At 41.1% G+C, this 26,713-nt stretch overlaps 2 protein-coding genes across 2 annotated transcripts in view; both read right to left on the bottom strand.

Moving 5' to 3' along the window:
- The window catches only part of LOC309698606 (uncharacterized protein), a 379,790-nt gene that overhangs the window by 119,040 nt on the left and 234,037 nt on the right, over positions 1-26,713 (bottom strand). The window lies entirely within an intron of this gene.
- sdhaf3 (succinate dehydrogenase complex assembly factor 3) lies at positions 21,829-23,334 on the bottom strand. Its single transcript, XM_082521639.1, has 2 exons — positions 23,024-23,334; positions 21,829-22,243 (listed from the first exon to the last, which is right to left on the bottom strand). The coding sequence occupies exons 1-2, from the start codon at positions 23,198-23,200 to the stop codon at positions 22,049-22,051; spliced, it is 372 nt and encodes a 123-aa protein (XP_082377765.1). The 5' UTR covers positions 23,201-23,334; the 3' UTR covers positions 21,829-22,048.

Here is a 26,713-nt window from a genome sequence, read left to right as displayed (position 1 = left end):
TGTCTGTAGCCTTCTTCAGAAGCTGCTTGATGATATGCACTCCTTTTTCAGCCTTGCCATTTGCCTGTGGATGTTGAGGACTTGATGTGACATGTTTAAAGCCGTATTCTCTTGCGAAATTCTGCCATTCTTTGCAATTATAGCAAGGACCATTGTCACTAATGACAGTTTCAGGTATTCCATGCCTGGAAAAGATAGACTTCACATGTGTGATCACATTATTAGCAGTTGTACTTGTAAGCAGAGCAATCTCAGGAAAGTTAGAGTAATAATCTATCACCAACAGATAGTCTTTCCCATTAAAATGAAATAAATCTGTTCTGACTTTCCTCCAAGGCGCTGTAGGAAGTTCAGGAATCATCATGGGTTCTCTTGCCTGTCTGCTCTGAAACTTGTTACATGTTTCACACTTTCCGACCATGGTCTCAATGTCTTTATTAATGCCAGGCCAGTACACAGTGTCTCTAGCCCTCCTTTTACACTTTTCTATTCCCAGATGTCCCTCATGTATTCTTTGAAGTATCAGCTGTCTCAGACTATGTGGTATCACAATCCTATTGCCTCTCAACAGCAGTCCATTTACCACATTGAGCTCCGATCTACCATGATAATACTTTGAACAAGACCCTTTGGGCCAGTCCCCTTGGATATTTTCGATCACCGTTTGCAGCTCCCTGTCTGCAGCTGTCTCCTCGCATATTTGTTTTATCTTTGCGTCAGACACTGGCAGAGACTCCACTATCATATTAACATGATCGTCTACTTCTTTCTCAGTGGAGCTTGCGTGACACACCTCTGATGCTCGCGACAGTGCATCCGCTAAAGCTAAATGCTTTCCTGGTGTGTATATCAAGTCAAAGCTGTACCTTTGCAGTTTCATCATGAGACGTTGAATCCTCGGTGACATCTCATCTATTCGAGAGTGGAGCTGCTGGCACTAAGAACAAAGGGAGCTACAGAGGCTGCAAAGCTGGAGCGAGGAGAGCGGATCACCGGAGGCGATTCAAACCATCAATCCCGACAGTGATCATGGGCAACGTGAACTCGTTACAGAATAAGATTGACGAACTGTGCGCTCTGAACAACCACAGACTATACCGTGAGTGCAGCTTGTTTATCTTCACGGAGACGTGGCTAACCGAGCTAACGCCGCAGGCTAACGTAGACCTATGTGGTTTCACATCCGTGAGAGCCGATAGGGACACGCAGGCCAGCGGAAAAAGCAGAGGTGGGGGACTCATTGTCTACGTTAACAACAGATATTGTAACCCTGGACACGTCTCCGTTAAAGTTTCGGTATGCCGTCCGGACCTGGAGCTGCTAGCTGTTAGCTTGCGGCCATATTATCTACCTCGGGAGTTCAGTCATGTGATCTGTGTGTGTGTTTACATCCCTCCGAGGGCTGACCCAACAGCTGCCTGTGAGAAAATACACACAGTCACAGCAAGACTTCAGACACAAAACCCCGAGGCTTTCATTATTATATCTGGAGACTTTAACCATGCCACACTGGACTCTACTCTGGCTGCTTTTCACCAGTTTGTGAATTGTCCCACAAGGAGCAACAGGACAATTGACCTACTGTATGCTAATGTGAGAGATGCATACAGAGCCACCCCCCTCCCCCCACTAGGGAAGTCAGACCACAACCTGGTTTACCTACAGCCACAATACACACCCCTCGTCCAAAGGCAGCCTGTCACAACGCGCTCCATCCGGAGATGGACCCCAGAAAAGGAGGATGCTCTGAGAGACTGCTATGACACCACAGACTGGGATGTGCTCCTGAGCCCACATGGTGAGGACATAGAGGGGGCAACACACTGTCTTACAGACTACCTCAACTTTTGTGTGGACACAGTCGCCCCTGCTAAGACGGTACGGTGTTATCCTAATAACAAACCGTGGGTAACACAGGAAGTCAAAGCTGTCCTCAACATGAAGAAGAAGGCTTTCAGGAGCAAAGTGAAGGAGGAGATGAAAGCAGCACAGCGGGAGGTGAAAGGCTGCCTGAGGGAAGCAAAGGACACCTACAGGAGGAAGGTGGAGCAGAAGTTGGAGAGGAACAATATGAGGGAGGTCTGGAATGGTGTGAAAACCATCACAGGCCACAACACCAAGAAAAGCACAGTGGGGGGGACTGTGGAGAAGGCAAACGAACTCAACAACTTCTTCAACAGGTTTGACCAGCCCACAACCCCCCCACCCTCACCCTCACCTTCACTACAGAGTCCAATCCCCACTCTCCTGCCTCCCTCGCTTCCCCCCCTTCCTGACACCATGACACCCCCCTCCTCCAATCCCTCTCTCAGCAGCAAGACATCTCCCCCCCTCCCCTCCTCCCAAACATCTCCCAGTGTCACAGTGGATCAGGTCAGGAGGCAACTGAGGAAGCTTCGCCCCAGAAAGGCAGCAGGCCCAGACAATGTGTGTCCTAGGATGCTTAAGGCGTGTGCTGCTGAACTTGGGGAGCCGCTACAACGAGTCTTCAACCTCAGTCTGCGACTGGGGAGAGTGCCCGCCCTATGGAAGACATCCTGCATCGTCCCGGTCCCCAAAAAGAACCGGCCCAATGAGCTGAATGACTTCCGACCGGTGGCACTGACGTCACATCTTATGAAGACTCTAGAGCGGCTCTTCCTCAACCTCCTCCAACCACAGGTACAACATGCCCAGGACCCACTACAGTTTGCATACAAGGCGGGTGTCGGAGTGGAGGATGCCATCCTGTACCTCCTACACAGAGCCCACTCACACCTGGATGGGGGAAAAGGCACGGTCAGGATCCTGTTTCTTGACTTTTCCAGTGCCTTTAATACCATCCGGCCCTGTATGCTTCAGGAAAAACTGAACAGGATGGAGGTGGACCCCTGCCTGGTGGCCTGGATCTCCGACTACCTCACCGACAGACCACAGTACGTCAGGCTGAAGGACATCACGTCTGACACTGTGGTCAGCAGCACAGGAGCACCACAGGGAACTGTGCTGTCCCCTCTTCTCTTCACCCTGTACACCTCTGACTTCTGCTACAACTCTGAATTATGCCATATTCAGAAGTTTGCAGATGACACGGCCATCATGGGGTGTATCTGGGATGATCAGGAAGAGGAGTACAGAAGTCTGGTGAGGAACTTTGTCGCATGGAGTCACACAAACCACCTGCAACTCAACACCTCAAAGACTAAGGAACTGGTTGTGGACTTCGGGAGGTCCAGAGAAGGTCCACTGCCGGTTCAGATAGAGGGGGAGGAGGTGGAGGTGGTCAACAAGTACAAGTACCTCGGGCTGTGGGTGGACAATAAACTGGACTGGTCATGCAACACAGAGCACCTGTATAAAAAAGCCCAAAGCCGACTGTACTTCCTCAGGAGGCTGAGGTCTTTTAACATCTGCAGGAAGCTCCTGAGGATGTTTTACCAGTCGGTGGTTGCTGGAGTACTTTTCTATGCTGTGGTGTGCTGGGGGAGCAGCACAGCAAAGAAGGACTCATCCAGGCTGGAGAAACTGATCAGGAGGGCTAGCTCTGTGGTCGGCATGAAGCTGGACACTCTGGTGACAGTGGCAGAGAAAAGGACATTAAAGAAACTGATGGACATTATGAACAATGCTGGGCATCCTCTGCACACGGCCATAAACAACCAGAAGAGTCTGTTCAGTGACAGGTTGCTTCTCCCCAAGACAAGAACTAACAGACTTAAAAACTCCTTTGTCCCACACGCCATCAAACTGTTTAACTCCTCTCTGGAGGGGAGAGGGAGGGGAAACAGGAGGACAAAGGAGGGGGGAACAACTAAGCTGTAGTGCCTCTTCACCTCACTGTACAATACCTTGTGCAATACTCTTTGTAAATAGTCAACAGTGCAATAGACTCAATACTTGAAATGTGCAATTCACTTGTATTTTTATTTTTTATTCCTATTTATTCTATTTATCCCCTTCGTATATTTTATTTATATTTGTCTCTGTATTTATATATGTATGTGTGTGTGTGTGTGTGTGTGTGTGTGTGTGTGTGTGTGTGTGTGTGTGTGTATATATATATATATATATATATAACAATTCTGTAACTGTAACTTCGGTCGTTTCCGTGCTTTTTTTGGAAATCGAATTTCCCAGAGGAACCCACCCGAGGGATTAATAAAGTTCTATCTTATCTTATCTCATTCAGATGTTTCTTAATGATTGACACCAAAGGACGATGATCTGTCTCAACTGTAAAGGTAGGAAGACCATAAACATAACAGTGAAAAATATCAAGTCCATATGCCAGTCCGAGACATTCTTTCTCAATCTGAGCATATCTGGTTTCAGACTTAGTCATGGATCTAGAAGCATAAGCAACTGGTTTCCAACTCCCTTCTTCAGCCTGAAGTAAAACAGCTCCAAGCACATCCTTTGAGGCATCTGTTGAGATTTTCAGACTCGTAGTTGGATCATAATATGCAAGCACTGGGCGCGTTGTCAGTGTGGTTTTTAAATCATTCCATTCTTGTTCATGCCTCGCTGACCATTTAAATTCTATGGAATCACGAAGTAACTCCCTTAGTGCTGATGTTCTCACTGACAAGTTAGGTATGAATTTTCCTACAAAGTTTATCATTCCCTCACCCTGAGCACACCTCTCTTATCTGTCGGGCGTGGCATTGTTGCAATGGCTTTTACTTTTCTTTCATCTGGCTCAATACCTCCAGCAGAGAATTTGTCTCCCAGAAATGTTATTTCCTTCACACCAAAATGACACTTGTCACGATTTAGCTTTAATCCATTCTCCCTCATCCGCTGCAGCACCTTCACCAGTCTTTCATTATGTTCTTGTAGGGTGGAGCCCCATATAACCACATCATCAACATAACAGCGAACACCTTGTAAACCCTCTAACATGTTGTCCATGGCACGATGAAAAATCTCAGATGCTGAGATTATGCCAAATGGCATTCTGAGGAATCTATACCTGCCAAAAGGTGTATTGAAAGTACAGTATTTTGAACTTTTCTCATCCAGCTTTATTTGCCAAAAACCCTGAGCTGCATCTAGCTTTGAGAAGTATTTGGCGCCCGCCATTTCACTTGCAACCTCTTCACGCTTTGGTATCTGGTAGTGCTCACGTTTTATGGCTTGATTTAAATCGCCAGGGTCCATGCATATTCTCAAATCATTGTTTTTATTCCTTTTATCCACACACACCATTGAGTTTACCCACGCAGTCGGTTCTTCCACTTTTGTAATGACCTGCAACTGTAACATCCTGTTAAGTTCTTTCTTCAAACGGTCCTTCAGTGGAGCTGGGACTCTACGTGGTGCATGGATCACTGGCTTTGCATCCTCTTTCAGCTGGATACTGTAATTGCATGGTAGACATCCCAAACCTTTGAAGATATCCTCATAATGCTGTACAATGGAGTCAACTGCTCCTCGCTGTCCACTTTCTGTTTCTGGACAGCTGATGTGATACACTCTTTCTACTAGGTTCAATCTTTTGGATGTCACGCCACCCAGCAGTGATTCACGACCTTCTGGAACAACATTAAACAATACATCATAATCTTTATGTTTTATTGTCACTTTAAGCCTGCATTGACCACTGCTCTCAATATACAGTGGGGCAAAAAAGTATTTAGTCAGCCACCGATTGTGGAAGTTCCCCCACCTAAAATGATGACAGAGGTCAGTAATTTGCACCAGAGGTACACTTCAACTGTGAGAGACAGAATGTGAAAAAAAAAATCCATGAATCCACATGGTAGGATTTGTAAAGAATTTATTCGTAAATCAGGGTGGAAAATAAGTATTTGGTCAATAACAAAAATACAACTCAATACTTTGTAACATAACCTTTGTTGGCAATAACAGAGGTCAAACGTTTACTATAGGTCTTTACCAGGTTTGCACACACAGTAGCTGGTATTTTGGCCCATTCCTCCATGCAGATCTTCTCGAGAGCAGTGATGTTTTGGGGCTGTCGCCGAGCAACACGGACTTTCAACTCCCGCCACAGATTTTCTATGGGGTTGAGGTCTGGAGACTGGCTAGGCCACTCCAGGACTTTCAAATGCTTCTTACGGAGCCACTCCTTTGTTGCCCGGGCGGTGTGTTTTGGATCATTGTCATGTTGGAAGACCCAGCCTCGTTTCATCTTCAAAGTTCTCACTGATGGAAGGAGGTTTTGGCTTAAAATCTCACGATACATGGCCCCATTCATTCTGTCCTTAACACGGATCAGTCGTCCTGTCCCCTTGGCAGAAAAACAGCCCCATAGCATGATGTTTCCACCCCCATGCTTCACAGTAGGTATGGTGTTCTTGGGATGCAACTCAGTATTCTTCTTCCTCCAAACACGACGAGTTGAGTTTATACCAAAAAGTTCTACTTTGGTTTCATCTGACCACATGACATTCTCCCAATCCTCTGCTGTATCATCCATGTGCTCTCTGGCAAACTTCAGACGGGCCTGGACATGCACTGGCTTCAGCAGCGGAACACGTCTGGCACTGCGGGATTTGATTCCCTGCCGTTGTAGTGTGTTACTGATGGTGACCTTTGTTACTTTGGTCCCAGCTCTCTGCAGGTCATTCACCAGGTCCCCCCGTGTGGTTCTGGGATCTTTGCTCACCGTTCTCATGATCATTTTGACCCCACGGGATGAGATCTTGCGTGGAGCCCCAGATCGAGGGAGATTATCAGTGGTCTTGTATGTCTTCCATTTTCTGATGATTGCTCCCACAGTTGATTTTTTCACACCAAGCTGCTTGCCTATTGTAGATTCACTCTTCCCAGTCTGGTGCAGGTCTACAATACTTTTCCTGGTGTCCTTCGAAAGCTCTTTGGTCTTGGCCATGGCGGAGTTTGGAGTCTGACTGTTTGAGGCTGTGGACAGGTGTCTTTTATACAGATGATGAGTTCAAACAGGTACCATTCATACAGGTAACGAGTGGGGGACAGAAAAGCTTCTTACAGAAGACGTTACAGGTCTGTGAGAGCCAGAGATTTTCCTTGTTTGAGGTGACCAAATACTTATTTTCCACCCTAATTTACGAATAAATTCTTTACAAATCCTACCATGTGGATTCATGGATTTTTTTTTCACATTCTGTCTCTCACAGTTGAAGTGTACCTCTGGTGCAAATTACTGACCTCTGTCATCATTTTAAGTGGGGGAACTTGCACAATCGGTGGCTGACTAAATACTTTTTTGCCCCACTGTACTTTCCATTGTAGTCTTTTAGAGGTACTCTATTTCTTTATTATTTTGGGCTTTGGTTTCATGGCATGGATCTCTGTCATGCTGATTAGGTTCGCCTGCGCACCTGTATCAATCCTTAGTGCCACCAAAGCTCCTTGTATTGGGAGTGAAACAATCCACGTGTCTTCATAATCTGAGCATCGCTCACTGTCCTCTGCTTCGTTATGCTCACTTTTTACATCCTCAAGTGACACTATGCCCACAAAGAAAGTCTCGCTTAAGTCAGTCTCTTCAACTACATGCACTGATTTGGGTTTGGCTTTCGACAGACATTGTTTGGCAAAATGATTTTTTCCATCGCATTTCAAACATCTTTTGCCATAAGCTGGACACTGTCTAGGTTCATGTCTGCTACCACATCGCTTACAGGAGTACACTGTATCCTCTTTGCTGTGCTTCTGCGACATATTCTTCCTCATTTTTTTTTAACCACAGCTATTCTTGCACCATCATGTACTGCAGCGACGCTCGTCTCATTAAATGTCTTTGCATGCTGCAGGGCTAACTCACTTGCATGACACAGTCTTTCTGCTTCATCCAGAGTTAACTTGGAATCTCTGAGCAGCCGTTCTCTAGTCCGTTTATCATGGATCCCATACACAATTTGATCACGAACCATAGAATCTTTCAGCTCTCCAAAATCACATGACTGTGCCTTCAGCTTCAAATCAGTCACAAAGCAATCAAAAGTCTCTTCTGGTTGCTGCATCCGAGATCGGAAAACATACCTTTCATATACTGTGTTCTTCTGTGGTGAACAGTGTGCATCAAACTTTTCAATCACTCTGTCATACTTATTCCTGTCACCAACTTCCTCAAACTCAAACGTGTTGAAGACTTCAATGGCTTGAGGACCAGCTACCGTGAGCAGCAATGCAATTTTCCTGGCATCGGGTTTAGAGTCCAGTCCCATGGCAGCCATGTACAGCTCAAACTGCTGCTTAAAACACCGCCAGTTGATGTCCACATTCCCCACCAGTTTCAGTCCTTCCGGAGGCTTCAAACTTTCCATCTCAAACAGAACTTTGAGCTGCTATCGCTTCCGCTCTCCCGCTTTTACTCCTGGTACCATGTGTTGTCTTCGTATAGCTTTGAATAATTACACAGTATCCACTTGTGTTTGTAGATGTGTCCTCGAACCAACACAGCTGATTTAAATGGCTAAATTAGCTCCTCAACATGTCCTGAAGTTCTCCAGAGGCCTGGTAACGAACTAATCGTGTGATTCAGGTGTGTTGACCCAAGGTGAGATCTAGAACCTGCAGGGACACCGGCCCTCGTGGACTGAGATTGCCCACCCCTGAGCTAGGAGAATACAATATCAGTAGGTGATATTGAGAAATCCCCCCCAGTGGCTGGACAGAACTGGACTGAAAAACAGCCCAGAGGCACTAATCATGGCTCTAAGCAGAACATCCATATTTTCTACAAGATCCATACTGCAAAGCTCTTTACCTTAAAATATGAAGTCCCTCAAGGTGACTGTTTTTGTGATAAAGTCATCAACATTTCTTTCAATAAAAAAAAATATTTTCAGTAAATAAATGTTTGGCCTTGAGTTTCATCGTTTTGTGTCTTTGATTTTCCATCTTGTTTTATTAAAGCTTATTTCTACATGTAATCTCAGCGGAATTTAATATATTTTTACTTTGAAAACAACTTAGAAGTACCTTTGACTGAATAGTTTGTTTCTGACACAACGTTTTTTTCTTTAAAAATTTCCAAAGCAAGACTCAAGGTTATGTGGTCTTTATAACATGACAGCGTTCAGGGATTTGTTCATTGAATATAAGTTTGACATGTTGACTATGCAGGAATAGCACGCTTCAAGGTTACACTGGCAATATTGTGTTATTGAAATTGGTAGTTACTGAAGGTGAAAAATTCTCCATTACACTTTTAATCCCACTGTGTCAGCAGTCGCCTACTTGTGTGAGGATCAGAGTGGTGGAAGAGAGTCTTGTAGCTGCAGATGCATTGATAGAACAGATGTAATTCAAACCACTGTACCCACCACCTATTGCTCTGCGTTCTTCTTACTCTTAGGGATATAAGGCAGTGTTTTTTTACACAATATTTTTGTGTAGGAAACTATAGGAGCCTTTATTGGGCTACCAAAACAGATCACTGACACCTTAGTTGTAGCACTTAACATCAAGAAAACTATAATGATGCTATTTGATATAGATATGCATCCAGAAAGTGTTCACATCATCCATATTTTGTGATTCTGCACACAATACCCCATGCTGGCAGAGTGAAAAAGGTTTGCTGGAAATTCTTGTAAATTTATTAAACATAAAAACAAAAAATACATAGACGAGTTTTCAAAGACTTTGCCATAAAATTGAGCTCTGGTGCAGCCTGTTTTCACTGATCACCTGTCATCTTTTTCTACAATTTGATTGGAGTCCACATGTGGTAAATTCAGCTGACTGGATATGATTTGGTCCCATAGTTGACAGTGCATGTCATACAAATGTACAATGACTTATCTGCAGATCTCTGAGACAGAATTATATTGATGCACAGATCTGAGAAATGTACAGAAAATTTTCTGGTTTCAATGACTTTTTGTAAATGTTCACAAAATCACACATTGCACAAGCGTATTGGTAACCAAGTGTGAAAAAGAAATCTTCCCTGTAAAAGTTACATGTAACAGAATAATAAACAAACTAAATCCAATCTATCCCTTCATTATATCTAGACGTGTCTAGGTTGGGGTGTGACTTATCTAAAAATAGCTCAACATTGAGAAGCAGGTGAATGGGATTAATGAGCTTCTGAGAACAGAACATACTTATAATTGCAGCTCAGTTTTATTCATAGTGATTTATTAAAAGAAAAGGAGGGGGATCCTTGTCTAGCTCGTCTCATTTCAGTGGAAGCTTCTTTTATTCCATAAAGAATAAAAACATATATAAAAACAGAGGGGCTGTCCTCTTTCTTCCTTAAAAAAACGTAGATAAGAAGCAGACGTTGAAAGGTAATATGAGCTGTAAAATTTCAAACGCATCCCACACTACCAAAATTTGCATATTTTGCATTTCCATGTATGACAGTAAAAAACTGAAGATATTCACAAGAAAAAAACTAAACTCATTACACACTGTTGTGTGGCCTTAATTATATTTGAAAGCTTTCAGTTATTCAGCAGCACAGTGGCGGTTACCACTGAGTGGAAAAAGATGTACCACCTTTCACAACTGGGATAAGGTCAAGAACTGTCAACCAAACTGCTTTACAACTACATGTCCAATGAAAATCTGAAAAAGTGTTCAACTTTCTTAATATGTCCATATTATGTTTCTTTGGACTAGAAGAGCTGTCATGACAAAACTCAATTGATGAGCATTTACGTCTTTACAGTGTACCAAAGCAGTAAAGCCACACAACCTGCAAAGAGGAGCTAGCTTGTTGGGGATGGCAATTGATAGTGCGGTCAAGCTGAGGGCTTTCTATGCATGAATCCAAGCGATGAATTGTAATGAAAATAATTTTATCATTCATTTAACTTAGTAATGACATTTTGTGAACTCTTTGTTAAAGACCCCTTTTAATCTATTAATAAAATACATAAAATTAAAAGCAGTTAGAAATTAATTTTGACTTATTAATTTTAATCACCTTCATCATCATGTGTGAAGTACAGAACATGGAATTAGAAAATATTGGCCTTGAGTTTCATCAAGTATATTTTAATATACTTCTAGATGTAGGCCAGTGTTGATGGAGGACACCTGGTCCTCACAGGACTACCACTACAAATCAATGAAAATATTTGAAATGAGCTCAATCTTAAACATATGCAGCAGTAATTTTCCATTCAGCAATGATGTGGAAGATTTTTCTGCAGAGTTATTTTTACTTTTGATATCAGTTTCATCTGTAGTGAGGTATTCTCATGATGTTCTATTGATTCTTTTCTTAAAGGAAGAGTTTGAAAAAAATGTATCCAACACTTCTCATTTTTAGCTAACAGTAAATAATTTTGGTAATATAGTAGATATTTAAAGATTATATAAACATATACATTTTTGTCACAGTGGACTGTTTTTTTGTATGTGTGTGTGTGTGTGTGTGTGTGTGTGTGTGTGTGTGTGTGTTAAATATTAATACAGAGTCACATGCATCAAAATAATGCATATTGTGCTCCAGTAATGAATTGTGCAATAAAACATGCATTTGTAAATTCATTTACAGATCATGTAATTCTTTTATTTATTTAAACAGGACTATGGTCATTATTTAATATATATAATTTAAAATTATATCACTAATTCAAATGTAATTGTTATCTATTAATAAATATTTCAAATCAAAAATGGAAATCACAAAAAAGATTTAAATTCATAATAAAAACTTCAAAAACCATTTTCTGTTTTCTTGTTTAGTAAACTTCCCGCCTTTATGACCCTTTTGGTGAGCAGGAGGTCACACAAACGCACCCCCAAACACACACACACACACACACACACACACACACACACACATTCTCGCACAGGCATACACACACATGCACACACGTGCTTACACATACACACATGGTACCTTATCTTTTATAACCATAGGAGGGTTTTACAATGGGTGGTGCTTGTGTGTACTGTAACTGTTTTCAATAAAAGGCAGCAAGTGGAGGTCGAAGTGGTCTGACCAAGGGCAGAAGGGCTGCTCTGAGATCCTTGTGCAAGTAAAATCGATCGATCGCTGATTGTCTTGCTTCCTTGTCGTTAACGGGAATAAGTTTCTAAACCAGCGGGGCCTGTGGAAGCGCAGACCCAACAACTAGTGAAATGTTTTTCTGTATGCTCCATAGGCCTATAAGGCCTTAAATTCTGTAGATCAGTTCTTTTGGTTCAGTTACTAATATAAGCATTAATAAAACTCTTTAATTTAACCATTTTGCCTCCCTGTCTCCTTTCGACCCGGACACTTTTTGTTACCTTCCCTCATCCCCTGGACATTTTTAGGGAAACGAAACAGATGTATATAGTAAATTATGTAGAAATGATTATCACAGAGTACAAAAATTTAGGTTATTTAATCCCGGATGATGTTTAGGCGATGTATCCATTTACATTATTGTGTGTGTTTGTTGACAAGAACTTGAACTTCTCTGGGAAATGAGGACACACCCACATCTGTTCTGTACCATAGTAATGGAGGATGTTACAGCTTTCACATCCCTTTGAGTGAGCATTTTGGCATCTAGCATGCACACAGAAAAACCTGCCACCTGGACTTCAAACGAGGGGCGATCGTGGCTAAAGTGTTGGCAGTTCGTCTTGTAATCGGAAGGTTGCTGGCTCGAGCCCCGGCTACGACAGTCTTGGTCGTTGTGTCCTTAGGCAAGACACTTCACCTGCCTACTGGTGGTGGTCAGAGGGCCCGGTGGCATCGGTCAGTGCGCCCCAGGGTAGCTATGGCTACAATGCAGCTGCCATGTGTGAATGGGTGGATGACTGAATGTAGTGTTAAGCGCTTTGGGCTCCTTAGGGACTAAGTAAAGCGCTATACAAATACAGGCCATTTTACCATTTCAAACAGGAGACACACCTTCACTTACTGCGTCCTCTGCTTTTACCTCTTAATCTCTTTCTCCTTTAACCCACAATTCAAATCACTCCAAAGGAGTCATGTAAAGTTATTAAGAAGGATGTTTGTAACTTCCTCACGTGTGTACTTTTACTCATTTCCTGAGTTATATTTGAGAAAATGATCTTTAAAGAGTGGGTGACTACATGTAGTGATGCTAGCGTTAGCAATTTTAGCCAACATGGCGGTCAGGTTGAATCCAGAGGCACACACTCAGAAGTTCAGCTTGAATTCCTTTTTATTCTTCAGCTATCAGTGTTGGGCAGAGTGTAACACCAAGGCTGAATGCTCCTTGTACAAGCACACACTTCTTAGTAGTATAAAATTATCAATCAGAGAGTTTCTGACATCTCTGTGGCTAGTTTGCATTGCTTTTTGAAGGACCAGAAGAGTCACGGAAATACTAATCTAATAGTTAATCAGTTATCTCATCCAAGAGCTAATCCTGTGGTTAATCCCAAAGCAAATACACTTACTTATACGATAGCTAATCCATGCGCTAACAGGAAAGAGAAATGCAGTAAGAAAATAGATTTGAAAATTAGTGAAATCGCCATTTTACATGTCAGAAATAAATCTTTGATTCTTGAATCCAGACCTGGTCCAATGTTCCACAGCCCAGACAAAAATCCCTTCAAACCCCACACTTGCCCTGCCACTACTCATCGACTCATCCAAGTGACTTCTTCAGTCTTAGCTCAATACAGGTTTTCCCAATTACACAGTACATTTGCACGATGACTAAACGAGCACCACTGACAAACAAGTTTTCTGATCATTAATATGCAAACTGTCATGACCATTGATCAATGTCAATTGATTAATGGTCATGACAATTTACATCTTTCCCCCAGGCTGTTTGAGTTGGTTTATCTGACATTCACACCATTACTTAAAACATTAAATAATGTCCTTAAACACTGGTTGGGCCCTACCACTATTGCTTACAGGCATTGCTCAAAATGTCTGTACTTCCAAATGTAAACTACAGAGGTCCTTCGTTTATCGTGGGAGTTATGTTCCAAAAATAACCTGCGATAAGTGAAATCTGCGAAGTAGCCAACTTTATTTTTTACAATTATTATAGATGTTTTAAGGCTGTAAAACCCCTCACTACACACTTTTCTCAGACAGGCAGGAACATTTTCACACTTTTCTCCCTTGTTTAAATACTCTCAAAGTTCAAACCTTCGTAGAGAAATAAGTCCAGTATTATAGAATGAAACCAAAGGCACCCTTTGGCGGTGCAAAACGTTTCATCGACATGTGTTGTGTTTGTTGGGGAGAAAACTTACAAACATGCACTTCAGACTCACACTGCTAGCATCAAAGATTTATGTAAATTTGACAAGCATTCTGTACTATACAGGAGACACAGCACAAGATTGGTTGACAATGGTCTACAGCCAATCAGGACACTGTAAAAAAAAAAAATCGGTGAAACAGTGAGGCCGCGAAAGGTGAAACGCGTTATAGTGAGGGTCCGCTGTACTAGAGTTGGATGTCTCGAGACCGGTGTTGTCTCGAGGCCACTCTTACGTGGTCTTGCTCTTGTCTTGGTCTCGCTGTCTCGGTCTTGCTTTCTCAGATCAACATAGTGGTCGGGAGATTTGGAGTCAACCATCGGCGGAGCGGGGGGGTGACTTACTGGCCTTAAGCCCGGGTAATTTTTAACTTTTGGAGTGTAATTTGTTTCATAGTTAGATGCCTGACTGACAACTGTATAAAACAAAAACTACACACATTATTCGAAGCACAAACCGCACAGTTGTAAATTCCCCCTAATTTTCGGTATGATCTGAGGTCAGGCACTATAGGCGACTGAACACAGCACTTACACATGTGAGTGAGGTGGGGGGGAAGCTGCTGCCTGCGAGTTTGCTGTAGGAGAAGCGCAGCCAGGCAGACAGAGGAGAGCTTAAGTTTGAGCAGGTACCAAAGCAAATCATTCGTACTGTACAAATAATGTAAATATGGTGTATCACAAAAGATTGATATCAAACTGATCATTTGACCCATATTACGTTACTTGCTCTTCGAGTGAATCAACAAATGGCGAAATGAAAAGCCGAACAACAACACTGCTGTTTCTTTAGAGAGTCTTAGCTTACGTGTGTGTTTATTTCATATTTTCAGTTGTTTCCCTCCACGGCTAAATAAAGCTCTCTAAACCAGTTTCAGTTATGTACTGATGACCACAACAATAGACGTAATGGGCTTCTTACAAAGAAAAAACTCAGGTAGAAGGTTTTTTATATATTATGCTTTGTATGTTGTTCAGTATATCTCTATGCAAAACAAGAGGAATTTCAACACACAGCAGTATATTCACAGTTTAAACCAGATATTTACACTTTATGGAAAAAAACACTGTTAAACATGAATTTAGAGTAAACTTGTTTTGTTTTGGATAAATAAATATTGAAATATCTTTTGAATTAGTTAAATGTCAGAATAAAGAGAGACAGAGCTGTCAATTTTTTTTTATCTCTTTCATCAAATTTAGGAGTACATATACATTAAGTTTATTGTTAATTAATAAGAAAACTCCAGACGATTCCATTCTGAGCTGAAGAAGCTTCTGATAGGTTCGTAGAGTCCATGTGAGTAAATTGGTGGCACAGCTGTGGATGTGGATATAAGGCAAAACACAGAGCCTGTTTCTTTGACATGGGAAAATCCAGAGATATCAACCAAAACACCTGGAAAAGAATTGTGGAGCTCCATAAGTGTGGCTCAGTTTGAATACAATTTGGTGCCATTTGCAATTAAGAAATACAGAAAGTTTCTCTCTTTACTCTTAAAGTTAACAAATATGTTTTTATATTTATCAATCTAAAAAAATAAACATTTAGTCTGATTTGATGTTACAATTAAAAAAGTGTTTTTATCTGAAGAGTCTGTAAATATCTGGTTTCAACTGTATATTTGATGATGTTGGTGTTTGGCTTGATTGTCAGCACAAAGAGGGAGAGAGAGGAGCAGAGAGAGAGAGGAGAATGAGGACAGAACAGAGATGAACAAGAGCAGGTGAGACACACATGTTAGTCAAATGGTTGTTTGCCAAAACTCATCAGAACATGTATCTATTACCTAGTGCAGAGCTTCCCAAAATGTGGGGCCCGCCCCCTAGGGGGGGCGCAGAGCCATTGCGGGGGGGGGGCGGTATGAAAAGGGGGGGGACCACCTGGACACTGCTAGCACGGGGCGCCCACACAAACGCAAAGCAGGAGATGAAGCATCGCTGAATATGTTTCCAAACCAACTTCATTCTAAGCCAAAGACTAGAAAACATGGTGAAGCAAATCTTCCCTCTGGCTTCACCTGCACAAGTGCCGAGGTAGGTCTCCCTGCAGGATTGGTTTTCCCTGCGTCGGGAGCAGCGCTGGGCTGCTGGCTGTTTAAATCACGGACAAACAGGATCCCACATCCTTGATTTTTAGTTCACAAATACTTGTTGTAATGACTAACGACTCCTGACATGTTGGAGATGTTAGCTCTTTATACAGTAAAGTTACAGTGGGATACAAATAACATCAGGCTGATCCTGCCACGATTTGTCCCCCGGTTCAAATCACAGACAAACAGGATCCCACAGCTGTTTATGTTTTTAAACCCATTTTGCACAGAGAGGCATTTTTTGAAAAATGTATTCATATCAATGTTGAATATTATTCCACAGGAAAAAAACAACTACATGTAAAATAATCACACCGTGACGCCTCTGCCTTTGTAAATGGAGGGACAGTAACTGTGTGTTTATATTTAAGTGTTTAAAAACTGAAGATAGTCAGGTTAACAGTATTTTGTCTCTATCTGCCATTCTGCAATTCATCTCATGTAAACAATAACGTGGCCACAGCGTGACGTGAAAAAAGGAACATACCTTTGACATTGTGTGACGAACTCTGTATTCCTCGTCCACACGTAAACGCAAAAAACGGCGTTTTTAAAAAATCTCAGTTTTCGGTGATTTGAAACGCTGTTTACGTGGACGAAAGGTCCAAATGCATAGAAACAGCTGCATTTTCAAAAATACCCGTGTAGGTGCGGATATAGCGTAACAGAGTTAGTAGTTTATTTTATTGCTACCTGTAATTTATTGCAGTTTACTTGTATTTGCTTAATTGTTTACTAAATGTTTGAGGTGTGAAATAAACCGCAATGAAGCAAAATATGTGTGTGTGTGGTTGGAGGATGCGCTTGTGCTTGTGTGTGCGCGTGCGGGGGGGCAACATTTTTCTTGTAAAACAAAGGGGGGCCTAGCAAAAAAAGTTTGGTAACCACTGACCTAGTATATCTTTTTAGATGCCATTTGTTACTTTTCAAATTCTATATTTATTAAGTTATGCTGGCTTGTTTGCACAACAAGGCTAAATAATTATATAAACGTTTCTCAATCTAAATATTGTACTTTGGTAGAATTAAAAAATAAGTGTTGTGGTAAATGGTAAATGGCCTGTATTTGTATAGCGCTTTACTTAGTCCCTAAGGACCCCAAAGTGCTTTACACTACATTCAGTCATTCACACACACATTCACACACTGGTGATGGCAGCTACATTGTAGCCACAGCTGCCCTGGGGCGCACTGACAGAGGCAAGTGCAGGTCTATGATGATTTTTAGTGCCACTATCATCTAGTTCTGATTGTGGTTCTGTTTTGGTTAAGTCCTAAATAGTCCTGATTTTGAACTGTTGTAGTCCTGTTTTAATTCCGGATCAGTTCTGGGTCTGGTTGAATCGGGGTTTAGTCCCTATGTCTTGATACAGCCTTGACTTTGTTCTGCCTTGCTGCTTAATTAAAAAACTAGTTTAAGGTGTCCTGCATATGTGATATATATTTTTTCCTATATGAAGTCATTCTTTTTTTAAACAAAGCTCAAAACACAGCCTAATAAATCTTTCAGTCATTTCAAAAGCATCCGCTTTAAGAGCCGTGCTTAGAGAGTGCTTTGTAGTGAATCAGAAGAGTCAGAAGCCATTGAGCGAGAGCCGGCTCCTCACTTAATTTCCTTTCGCTGCTCAGCTCTCAGTGGCTCAGCTATGCTCCAATCCCTCCATATTGTGGCCAATCACATGCGAGGATATAGGATAATATCAGTATGTGAAAAACAGAGAGGGTGAGAGACGCGACAGTCAGGTGGAGAGTGCGTCTGTCCTCTCAGTAAGTGAGTGAGACAGTAGACAGCGGTGAGGAGGGCTGTGCGAAAGCAAAAACACATGAATATGCCTGAGACCCGTAAATGAAGCAGCATCTGGCTGCAGTTTAAAGACTTTTTGTCTCTGTCCTGGTTTCGTCTCGACTTGGTCTCGGTCTTGGTCTCGGTTTAGGCGGTCTTCACTACAAGCCTACACTGTACTTATTTTCTATAATTCTGACCCATCCAGCAATGAGCTGGTTCGCTCCTCTAGATTCAGTCATTTCAACATTCTACTTGAAGAACAAGACACCCATGAGTAAAACTGGCAACTATACAAAAAACAAAAACACAAAGAGTCCTAGAACTCCACATTTTTTATTCTTTGGCAAATCAACTGCAGTACATACTCAAATGGATCCATCTTCCCCCATCATATATTACTTGGTCAGACATACAACAAAAGCCTCGTGGAAACATTTTCTGGAATATCTAATATTTAACTTAAATCAGTTTTCCATTATTATTATTAATCACTCCTGTTCTTCCTTCTTGGCTTGTTACCAATGTCATTATTGTTGTTGCTGGTTGTTATTATAATCCTTAACACAATCCAATATTTGAATTATTAATTTTTACTACAAACAGCTATGCTAAAAGAAAAGACGATGATAGTGGCAATGACAGCTTAACATTATTGCCATTTTTTTGTGTTGCTTACATATTCCATTTAGTGTTGTTGTATTATTATATATTGTCATATTGTGTCACACACACAATAGCTGATTAATTAGAATAAAGATTCTATTCAACACTGGACACAGGTAATCACAGAGGATTGATCCCTGTAAGAGAGGAGAAGCGTATTACTCCGCTGAATTTGAACAGGTAAGTCAGGAGGATATTTTTTTAAGGAGTAAACATGGCAGATTTTCTTACTTTTGAAATTTTAAGAGCAGTGATTCTGGAAGCATGCATCCAGGTGAATGTTTGGTGGAGAGGTGAAGTGAGAAGCCAAGATGTCCTATCCTTGTTCTTTTCAGAGTCCGGAGGATTCAGGAGGGCAGGTGTAGCTGAGATATAATGTACTGAGTGAGTCACAGTGAACTTTCTCAAACTTTACTATTTAAATAGAATTTTTTTAATACTAAGGGTCCACATGTCACTGTTGTTTCCAGTGGGACACTGCTGTTAAGCATGTTGCATGTGTGGGGGTTCCCAGCCAGATTGCATGGACTCCACACTGGTAAGGCACATTCTCTGTAGCTCCTTACATTTGGTGTATTTTACTTTACTAAGTATTAGTTCTTAAGGCTAAAGGTCCCCAAAGTGCTTTTGATTACTTTGAATGAGAAAAACAGCATTCAAAACTGCCATCATTGTATCATGGACAACCCCTCCCACCCCATGCATGCCTCCATGATGGACTATCAGAGCAAACGCAGCAAAAGACTCATTGCCCCGAAATGCAGAACTGACCACCACAGGAAATCCTTCGTACGGGTGGCATTAAGACTGTACAGCTCTTCCTCACTCTGTAGCGGATTTTCCTGAGGATTAATACCAAAGTTATTCTGTTCCCATAACTATTTATTTTTCAGGATATAGTCATATAGTTACTTCGTTAGAGTTATTTGATATTATATTTTGCACTATCCTACGGTATATTACTGTATACTACTAATATATTCTTATTGTATATATTGTATATCTTATTCCTCTGTCTCTCTTGCTGCATTCAGCACGTGTATGATAAAAGAATTTCCCTTGGGATAAATAAAGTTCTTATGTTATCTTATGAAGAGAGGCCTACTGCTGTGTGTGTCGGCTGATTTTGCTGCTGCATTTTGTCTTTTAGGTATGTGTAAAGATCCGAGTCACATATAGATTTTGTTTTATGTGTATAACGAGTTCGTTCTACGGCTGCATGATAAATAGTATTTAACATTTAGAGAAAGTTCTCATAGCCATCTCCCAGGCGTAATATTATGTAGAGCTTCTTTCAATACTACTGACATTTATTTAGACTCTTCTTGTCTTCAATTGATCTTTCTGAATTAGCAATTACTTCTTCTAAACCAAATGTGTCAAACTCAAGGCCTGCAGGCCACATACATTTATATCCGACCTAAAGTGTGTAACTGAGTTTGACACACCTGCCCCAAACCATCACTGTGTCCTTTAGACTCCATTCCTGCAAGACTGCACAAAGAAGTCCTGCCATTAACAAATGTTTCAATCTTAAATATGATCAACCTATCTTTATTAATAGGCTATGTACCACAGGTCTTCAAGCTGGCAGCAGTTAAAGCATTACTTAAAAGGCCATCAGTTGACCATTAGCTAATTATAGGCCAATCTCCAACCTTCCTTTCATATCAAACATCCTTGAAAGAGTAGTTGTCAAACAGCTAACAGATCATCTGCAGAGGAATGGCTTATTTGAAGAGTTTCAGTCAGGTTTCAGAGCTCATCACAGCACAGAAACAGCTTTAGTGAAGGTTACAAATGATCTTCTTATGGCCTCTGACAGTGGACTCATCTCTGTGCTTGTCCTGCTAGACCTCAGTGCAGCGTTCGATACTGTTGACCATAATATCCTATTAGAGCGATTAGAACATGCTGTAGGTATTACAGGGACTGTGCTGCAGTGGTTTGTATCATATCTATCTAATAGATTTGTTCATGTAAATGGAGTCTTCTTCACACACTAATGTTAATTATAGAGTTCCACAGGGTTCAGTGCTAGGACCAATTCTGTTTACATAATAAATGTTTTCCTTAGGCAGCATCATCAGAAGCCATAGAATTACATTTCGTGCTATGCAGGTGACACCCAACTTTATCTATTCATGAAGCCAGATAAAATACACCAATTAGTTAAAATGCAGGAAAGACCTGGATGGCCTCTAATTTTTTGCTTCAAAATTCAGATAAAACTGAGGTTATTGTACTCTGCCATAAAAATGTTACAAATATAACATCTAACCAGATGCTTACTCTGAATGGCATTGGCTTGGCTTCCAGTAACGCTGTGAGGAAACTTGGAGTAAAAACTCATCTCACAGCCCATTGTTCGCCAGTGGTGATAGTTTCAGTAATTGTGCAAAGGTATGTTTTATAAAGCTGTGGAAACCTGCAGCCAGCTGAGACTAAAGAATTCACTTGGATAAGTGAGGAAACATTTCTCCCACTGAAAACATCCAGATGAACAGAATCAACTTTTTGGGATTAAAAAGTACGCTTGTCTTGACTGCTTGGCTGTCTCAGTCCACATCCTTGGGTTGCTTTTTCTGTGCTGTGTCACAGATGTTCAAAATATTTAAGAGATAAACAAGAAAACTGCTTAGTTTCTATTAGAGCTACCAATTTAGATAAACACAAACCTAGTGCAACTAAATTAATAGTGCTACAGCAAATGTAGTAATATTTACATAGCATTTTTCTAGTCTTACTAAGCACTCAAAGAATTCGATCCTACAAGCCACATTTTCATATTCACACAAATAGACTTTAATACATCACTTTACTCTATGCCTTTTAGCACTTGTGAAAAATCTAACATTCACACTCACAACTCTGATGAACTGGGAAGAATTTAGGATTCAGTACTTTGCCCAAGGACAATTGAGGACCAAAACACTGACCCCCCCAATGAGTAGATGACCCTACTCTAAACATGCTGGAGCACATTTACGTGGCAGACATTAAGAGCTGTCTAGAGATTTTAAAGGGCAGAAAATGCTGAAGAAATGCAGGGCAAAATGCAAACGGTCACTGGACAGCTGTACTGTGATACGGCTGGATGTGGAGTGACCATTATGCTTACATTACTAGCGTGCTAATGTACTTCAGGAGGAGCATGACATCACTTTTATTTGCACCAAAAAAGGGTCACACAAAGCAACACAGAATTAGTACACAGCATTTTAACGTAATCAAATATTCTTAAAAGACTCCTTAGAGCACCACCCTTTACCTAAAGCACTCACGAGTTTAAATTCATCATAGTCATATGTTGTTTGTTTTTGTCTTCTTTCTGTCCAAGCACTGCTCTCTGGCCTGCAGCTTCACTTCCTGTCCTCTTGTATGTCAAACTGTCTTTTGGATTTGGTGGATTCCACCATGAGTTCATACAGTTGGCTGATCTGTTCATCCTGGAAATCATTGAGCTTTTTCTGTGACAATTGGTCTCCAAACTTTACTGAGTTGTATCTTTCCCCAGCTGACTCCAGAACCTGAGTCTGCAGAGTGTTCTTGTAGTTCTGCAAGGGAGATTGGGGATGAAGGAAACAAACATCAGGTTTGAGCATTTAGCATCTGCTCTCCCACACACTTATTAAACATTGTGGCTGCTAGATTTCATTTATTGCCATGAAATGAAATATATGCATTAACATGAATGGAAAAAATCTTTATTGGGAATAATTATATTCAAATGATCTGAAATCCTGTCTTCCTTTTTGAATCAGTGAGAAACGTTTCATATATTTTTTATTGTTTCTTTGGATTAGGGCCTAATTTAAATCACACTAAATAACTACTAATCATCAAATCATTGCTAAAACAGCATCCAGTGGTGTAGGAAAATGAGGAAAAGCAGTAATATTAGTCAAATGACATGTATTTAAATGTTCTTGAGCAGTAACGGATATTCATGATGCACTTTTTGCTATGCTTGAGATCCTTGAGCTCAAGGTCACAGGTCATAAGTCACCAGAGGTCGAGAGGAGATCACCCAGAGTAAGTGAAATAGTTATAGCACCTTCTGGTAACTTTTTTTTTTTTTTAATACACGTAGAATACTGTGAGAAGACAAATTATTTCATATTTTGTCATTTTCTGTCTCTATTTTCAACAATGCGTTAACATAAGGATGATAATTTATTCTATTTGCAAATATAACCAAATGTCTATTGGACTATGAAGTAAAATGGTGAAAATCTGCAGATAAAGAAGACAGTCGGCACCTGTACCGTAATATCTGAAATATAGTGCAACAAAAGTCTAGCCGCGGCTGGCTTGACCGCCGTGACCCGCCTTACCTCCCACTCTGTCATGAAGCTCTTGACCTCCTTGGGTCCTGCACTCTTATGTCTTCTAAACTCGTCCTTCACATATTGGTCACCAAGGGCTCGGAGCTCTATGGGCAGGAAGCGGTGCAGGACCAAAATTCTCTTGTAAAGTGAACGGACTCTGGAGACGTGAGCGCACACCGCCATCAAGTGCACAGAAACCGTATCTAACACGGCAGGATTAAAGAAATAAAGGAAAACGGCGACAGACAGGACACAGTACCAGACCACAACATTCCCAAGTACAATTACTCAACTGAAGTCCGGAAATTGGTCTTCTTCGTTTAGTCAACAAAGTAGATGACTGGCGCATTTTCGCCCCCTCCTGGGTGCAGTAGACTATTTCAGCCGAAAAACCTTTTTATTGGAAAGTATTTTCATCTCTTAACTTTTAAAAATTACTTCATCAAAATGAAAACTTCATGTTTGATTATGAACGAGAGAAGCAAGCAAGATCAGCAGCCAGTGTGGCTGATTCTTTGTTGCATCATGAAAAGTCTGCTATGAGAAAACTCTTATCATCTTTCCGTAATTTGATGATTTTTTTGTTTGTTTGTGTGCGTTTCTTTATAGGCAGTCCAAATAGACATTATTCATTCTCATTTGATCAAGTCCCAGAAACTACTTTCTTGTTGTTATTTCAGTTTGGGGCATTTAAGCTTTTATGTCTACAAACATCTATGACATGTAGTTTAGGTCCCATCTTCAATTTACAAAATATGTCTCTCTTTGAATTCCTGGCTAGAGATACAAAAGACATGATCATTTTTCAGTTTCCTCCAAATGACTCTCATTAAAATCACTGTAGTCACTGTTTAGCTTTTCTATCAGCCTCTTCAATCCACTGCAGTTCTTGATAGAGATTAAAAAAAAAAAAAGTTGAATATCAGTTGACAGCTGGATTTGAAGGAACTTAGCCTCAAAGACCTGGAAATTCATTTGATTGCGATACATTTAGAGGAGTTAGAGTTTTCACTGAGTAAATATCATCAGATTGTCCTCAGTGTCTCTATTATCAAACCAAAGGCTTTAGAAAGGTAAAAATCTTCCTCACAACTGTAAATCTCTCATATAACTGAAATTTGGGGACACATGCACACATACTCTACTGCTAAGTTTTTATTGAAAATTATGCACTTTAATGTCTCATTGCACTCTGAAATGAAAAGCATAAGCAATAAGCAATTTGAGTTCAAAAAAGAAGTAATGTAATTTATAGACCAAAATATATTCTGAACTTTTGACTCATCAAAGTAGCCACTTCTTGCAGATATAACAACTGAACACACACGTGGCATTATTTCTACAATAGAAATCAAATATTCTTTAGAAAGTTCTTCCCAAATCTGTTGCAAAGTTCCCATAAATGTGGACCTTGTAGTTTGCTTTGCTTTCACTCTGAAACTGTAAATAAAAGTCGCCACTTTCAGGGATTTAAATAAAGCTGTCAGACCAGAATATGGATCACAAGTCCCCAAAATTCATAGTTTCTCTTCATATCTTAATTTTTCCTCCATGGATAGATGAAAAGAACATTACTTTAGGGTAGGGTAGTGCGTCGGGTATGTGTCTGAAACCTATGAATAATTATATAATGCACACTAGTATTCTGAGTCTTTAATTGAGCAAATCAGACTTAGCCCTTAGCGAATACACAATACTAGGAATAACATGATTTATGGGTTTGAAGTTCAACTAAATAAAAAAAAACATAATTTGCAGTTACGTAATATTCTGAAGATGTCACTTGGATGAGTGACGAAATGTTTCTCCCACTGAAAACGTCCAGATGAACAGAATCAACCTTTGGGATTTACTGGATGATCGATCATGCATCAAGACATTAAGACTTTTACATTTGCTTGATACAAATTGAATGCAACTTAATCATTTTACATTTTATTAACTTTGAACTCAAGAGACTTCTAGTACAACACTTAATCAATATGAACACTGTAAGTATGATTTAAAAAATTAGTAAAAACACTTCTTATGATGCAGTTAAATCAGCCCAGTTTTGGACCATGTATAGCACCACTATTTTATCTAATTAAAATCTTCTATTTATATGTTACACAATTTAAAACAGCAATAACCTTAAACCAAGAGTCATATTTAATTATTTTGAAACTAAGTTTAAGTTTCCCATAACTCTGTATTTGATACGATCAGTATAAAAAGTATTTATTGTTAAGTTACAAGTAAAGTCTCAAACAACACATTTACTGCGACACATCTCATGTCAACGACCCCTCCCTCCCAACTTTAATAGCACACTGTCATACTCATCCAGTACACTTTATACACACTCACCAACAGACCCACTCAAGATATCACTTTCAACAATGAGTGACGTGGGGGGGGGGTGTCTTCCTGCATCCCTGTTTCATACACCCTGCCCGGGACGAAGGTCCACTGGTGGTTTGGGTGCTGCTGGACGCTGGCTGGTTATTTGAGCACTTAGTGCCCTGTTCTCAGGTTGTGCCAGGGCGGCTGGCTCTGGTCGGCTCCTTGTTATCTCTCTCACACAATTTGGCCGTGGGTGCCCTCCCTCATTTTCCTGCTGGGATTAGATGTGCAGTTGTTGCTGAGATGTACTGTTATGTTTTCAGTAGTCCTGGGGGCTGCGGATGACCCGGATCTCCTGGATCTGTCTGCCTCTGGCTCCTGGGGAGCATTATTGCAGCTTCCCATGATCATTTCCAGAAAAGGAAAAAACAAAAAACAAGGAAAAAAGAATGACAATCAAGCTGCATTAATACACTGTTGCCAAAACAATATTGCAAATTTAATACAAACAAACAATAATTCCATCCATCCATTTTCTTCCACTTATCTGTAGCCAGGTCACAAGGAGAGCAGCCTAAGCAAAGAATCCAGACCCCCTGTCCCCAGCCACCTGCTCCACTTTACCCAGGGGAACTCCAGTTTGTCCTGGGTCTCTGGGGCCTCCTCCCGGTGGAACATGCCTGGAAAACCTCACCTGGGAGGTGCCCACCCCAACTGGCTCTTTTTGACGTGGACGTGCAGCAGCTCTACTCTGAGCCAGCCAGAAGCCACCCACCCCCAGGTGAAGGAACATTTCTGCTGCTTGTATCCGCAGTCTTGTTCTTTCGATCACTACCCAAAGCATATGCCCATAGGTCTGGGTAGGGACGTAGATTAACAGGTATGGAGGTGCAAAACATTGTCCATTCTGACTCAATGTCCTAAGCCTCCCTCACTCCCTCCCTGTTGAACTTCTTTCGGAGGTGGGAGTTGAAGATTTCCTGAACTGGGGCCTCTGCTAGGCATTCCCAGCACCCTCACAATACATTTGGGTGTGCCATGTCTGTCCAGCATCCTCCCCCCCCACCTGACCCAAAAGCGTGTGAACAGAAAGCAGCTGCCAGTTTTAAACAAAAACATTAATAACACAACAGCAGCAGTGATGACGACTCTGGCAGTTTAACATGGAGCTGGAGTCTGTTTACACGCAGCAAAGAGGAGGAGCCGTTGCAGAGATGTGAGCTCAGGCTGAGTGGAAGAAAAACGTGTTTCTAGCATCCTTCCTGTGATCACCATTTAAACCTTTCAACCACATTTTAACCAATTTTCACTTGATTGTCAAAACTACAAAAATCTGAATCGCTGTCCAAATACTTACGGGTTTGAGTTTGG

Source organism: Aulonocara stuartgranti, assembly GCF_965226115.1.
Source record: "Aulonocara stuartgranti genome assembly, chromosome: 22".
In the NCBI taxonomy this organism is placed as follows: domain Eukaryota; kingdom Metazoa; phylum Chordata; class Actinopteri; order Cichliformes; family Cichlidae; genus Aulonocara; species Aulonocara stuartgranti.
This window is presented reverse-complemented; position numbering and strand designations above follow the sequence as displayed.

Excerpts from the sequence above, each read along its gene's own strand:
- sdhaf3 (XM_082521639.1), bottom strand. The coding sequence starts at position 23,200 with ATGGCGGTGTGCGCTCACGTCTCCAGAGTCCGTTCACTTTACAAGAGA. Across the intron at positions 22,244-23,023 it reads GCTTCATGACAGAGTGGGAG|AACTACAAGAACACTCTGCA; the intron begins GTAAGGCGGGTC and ends TCTCCCTTGCAG.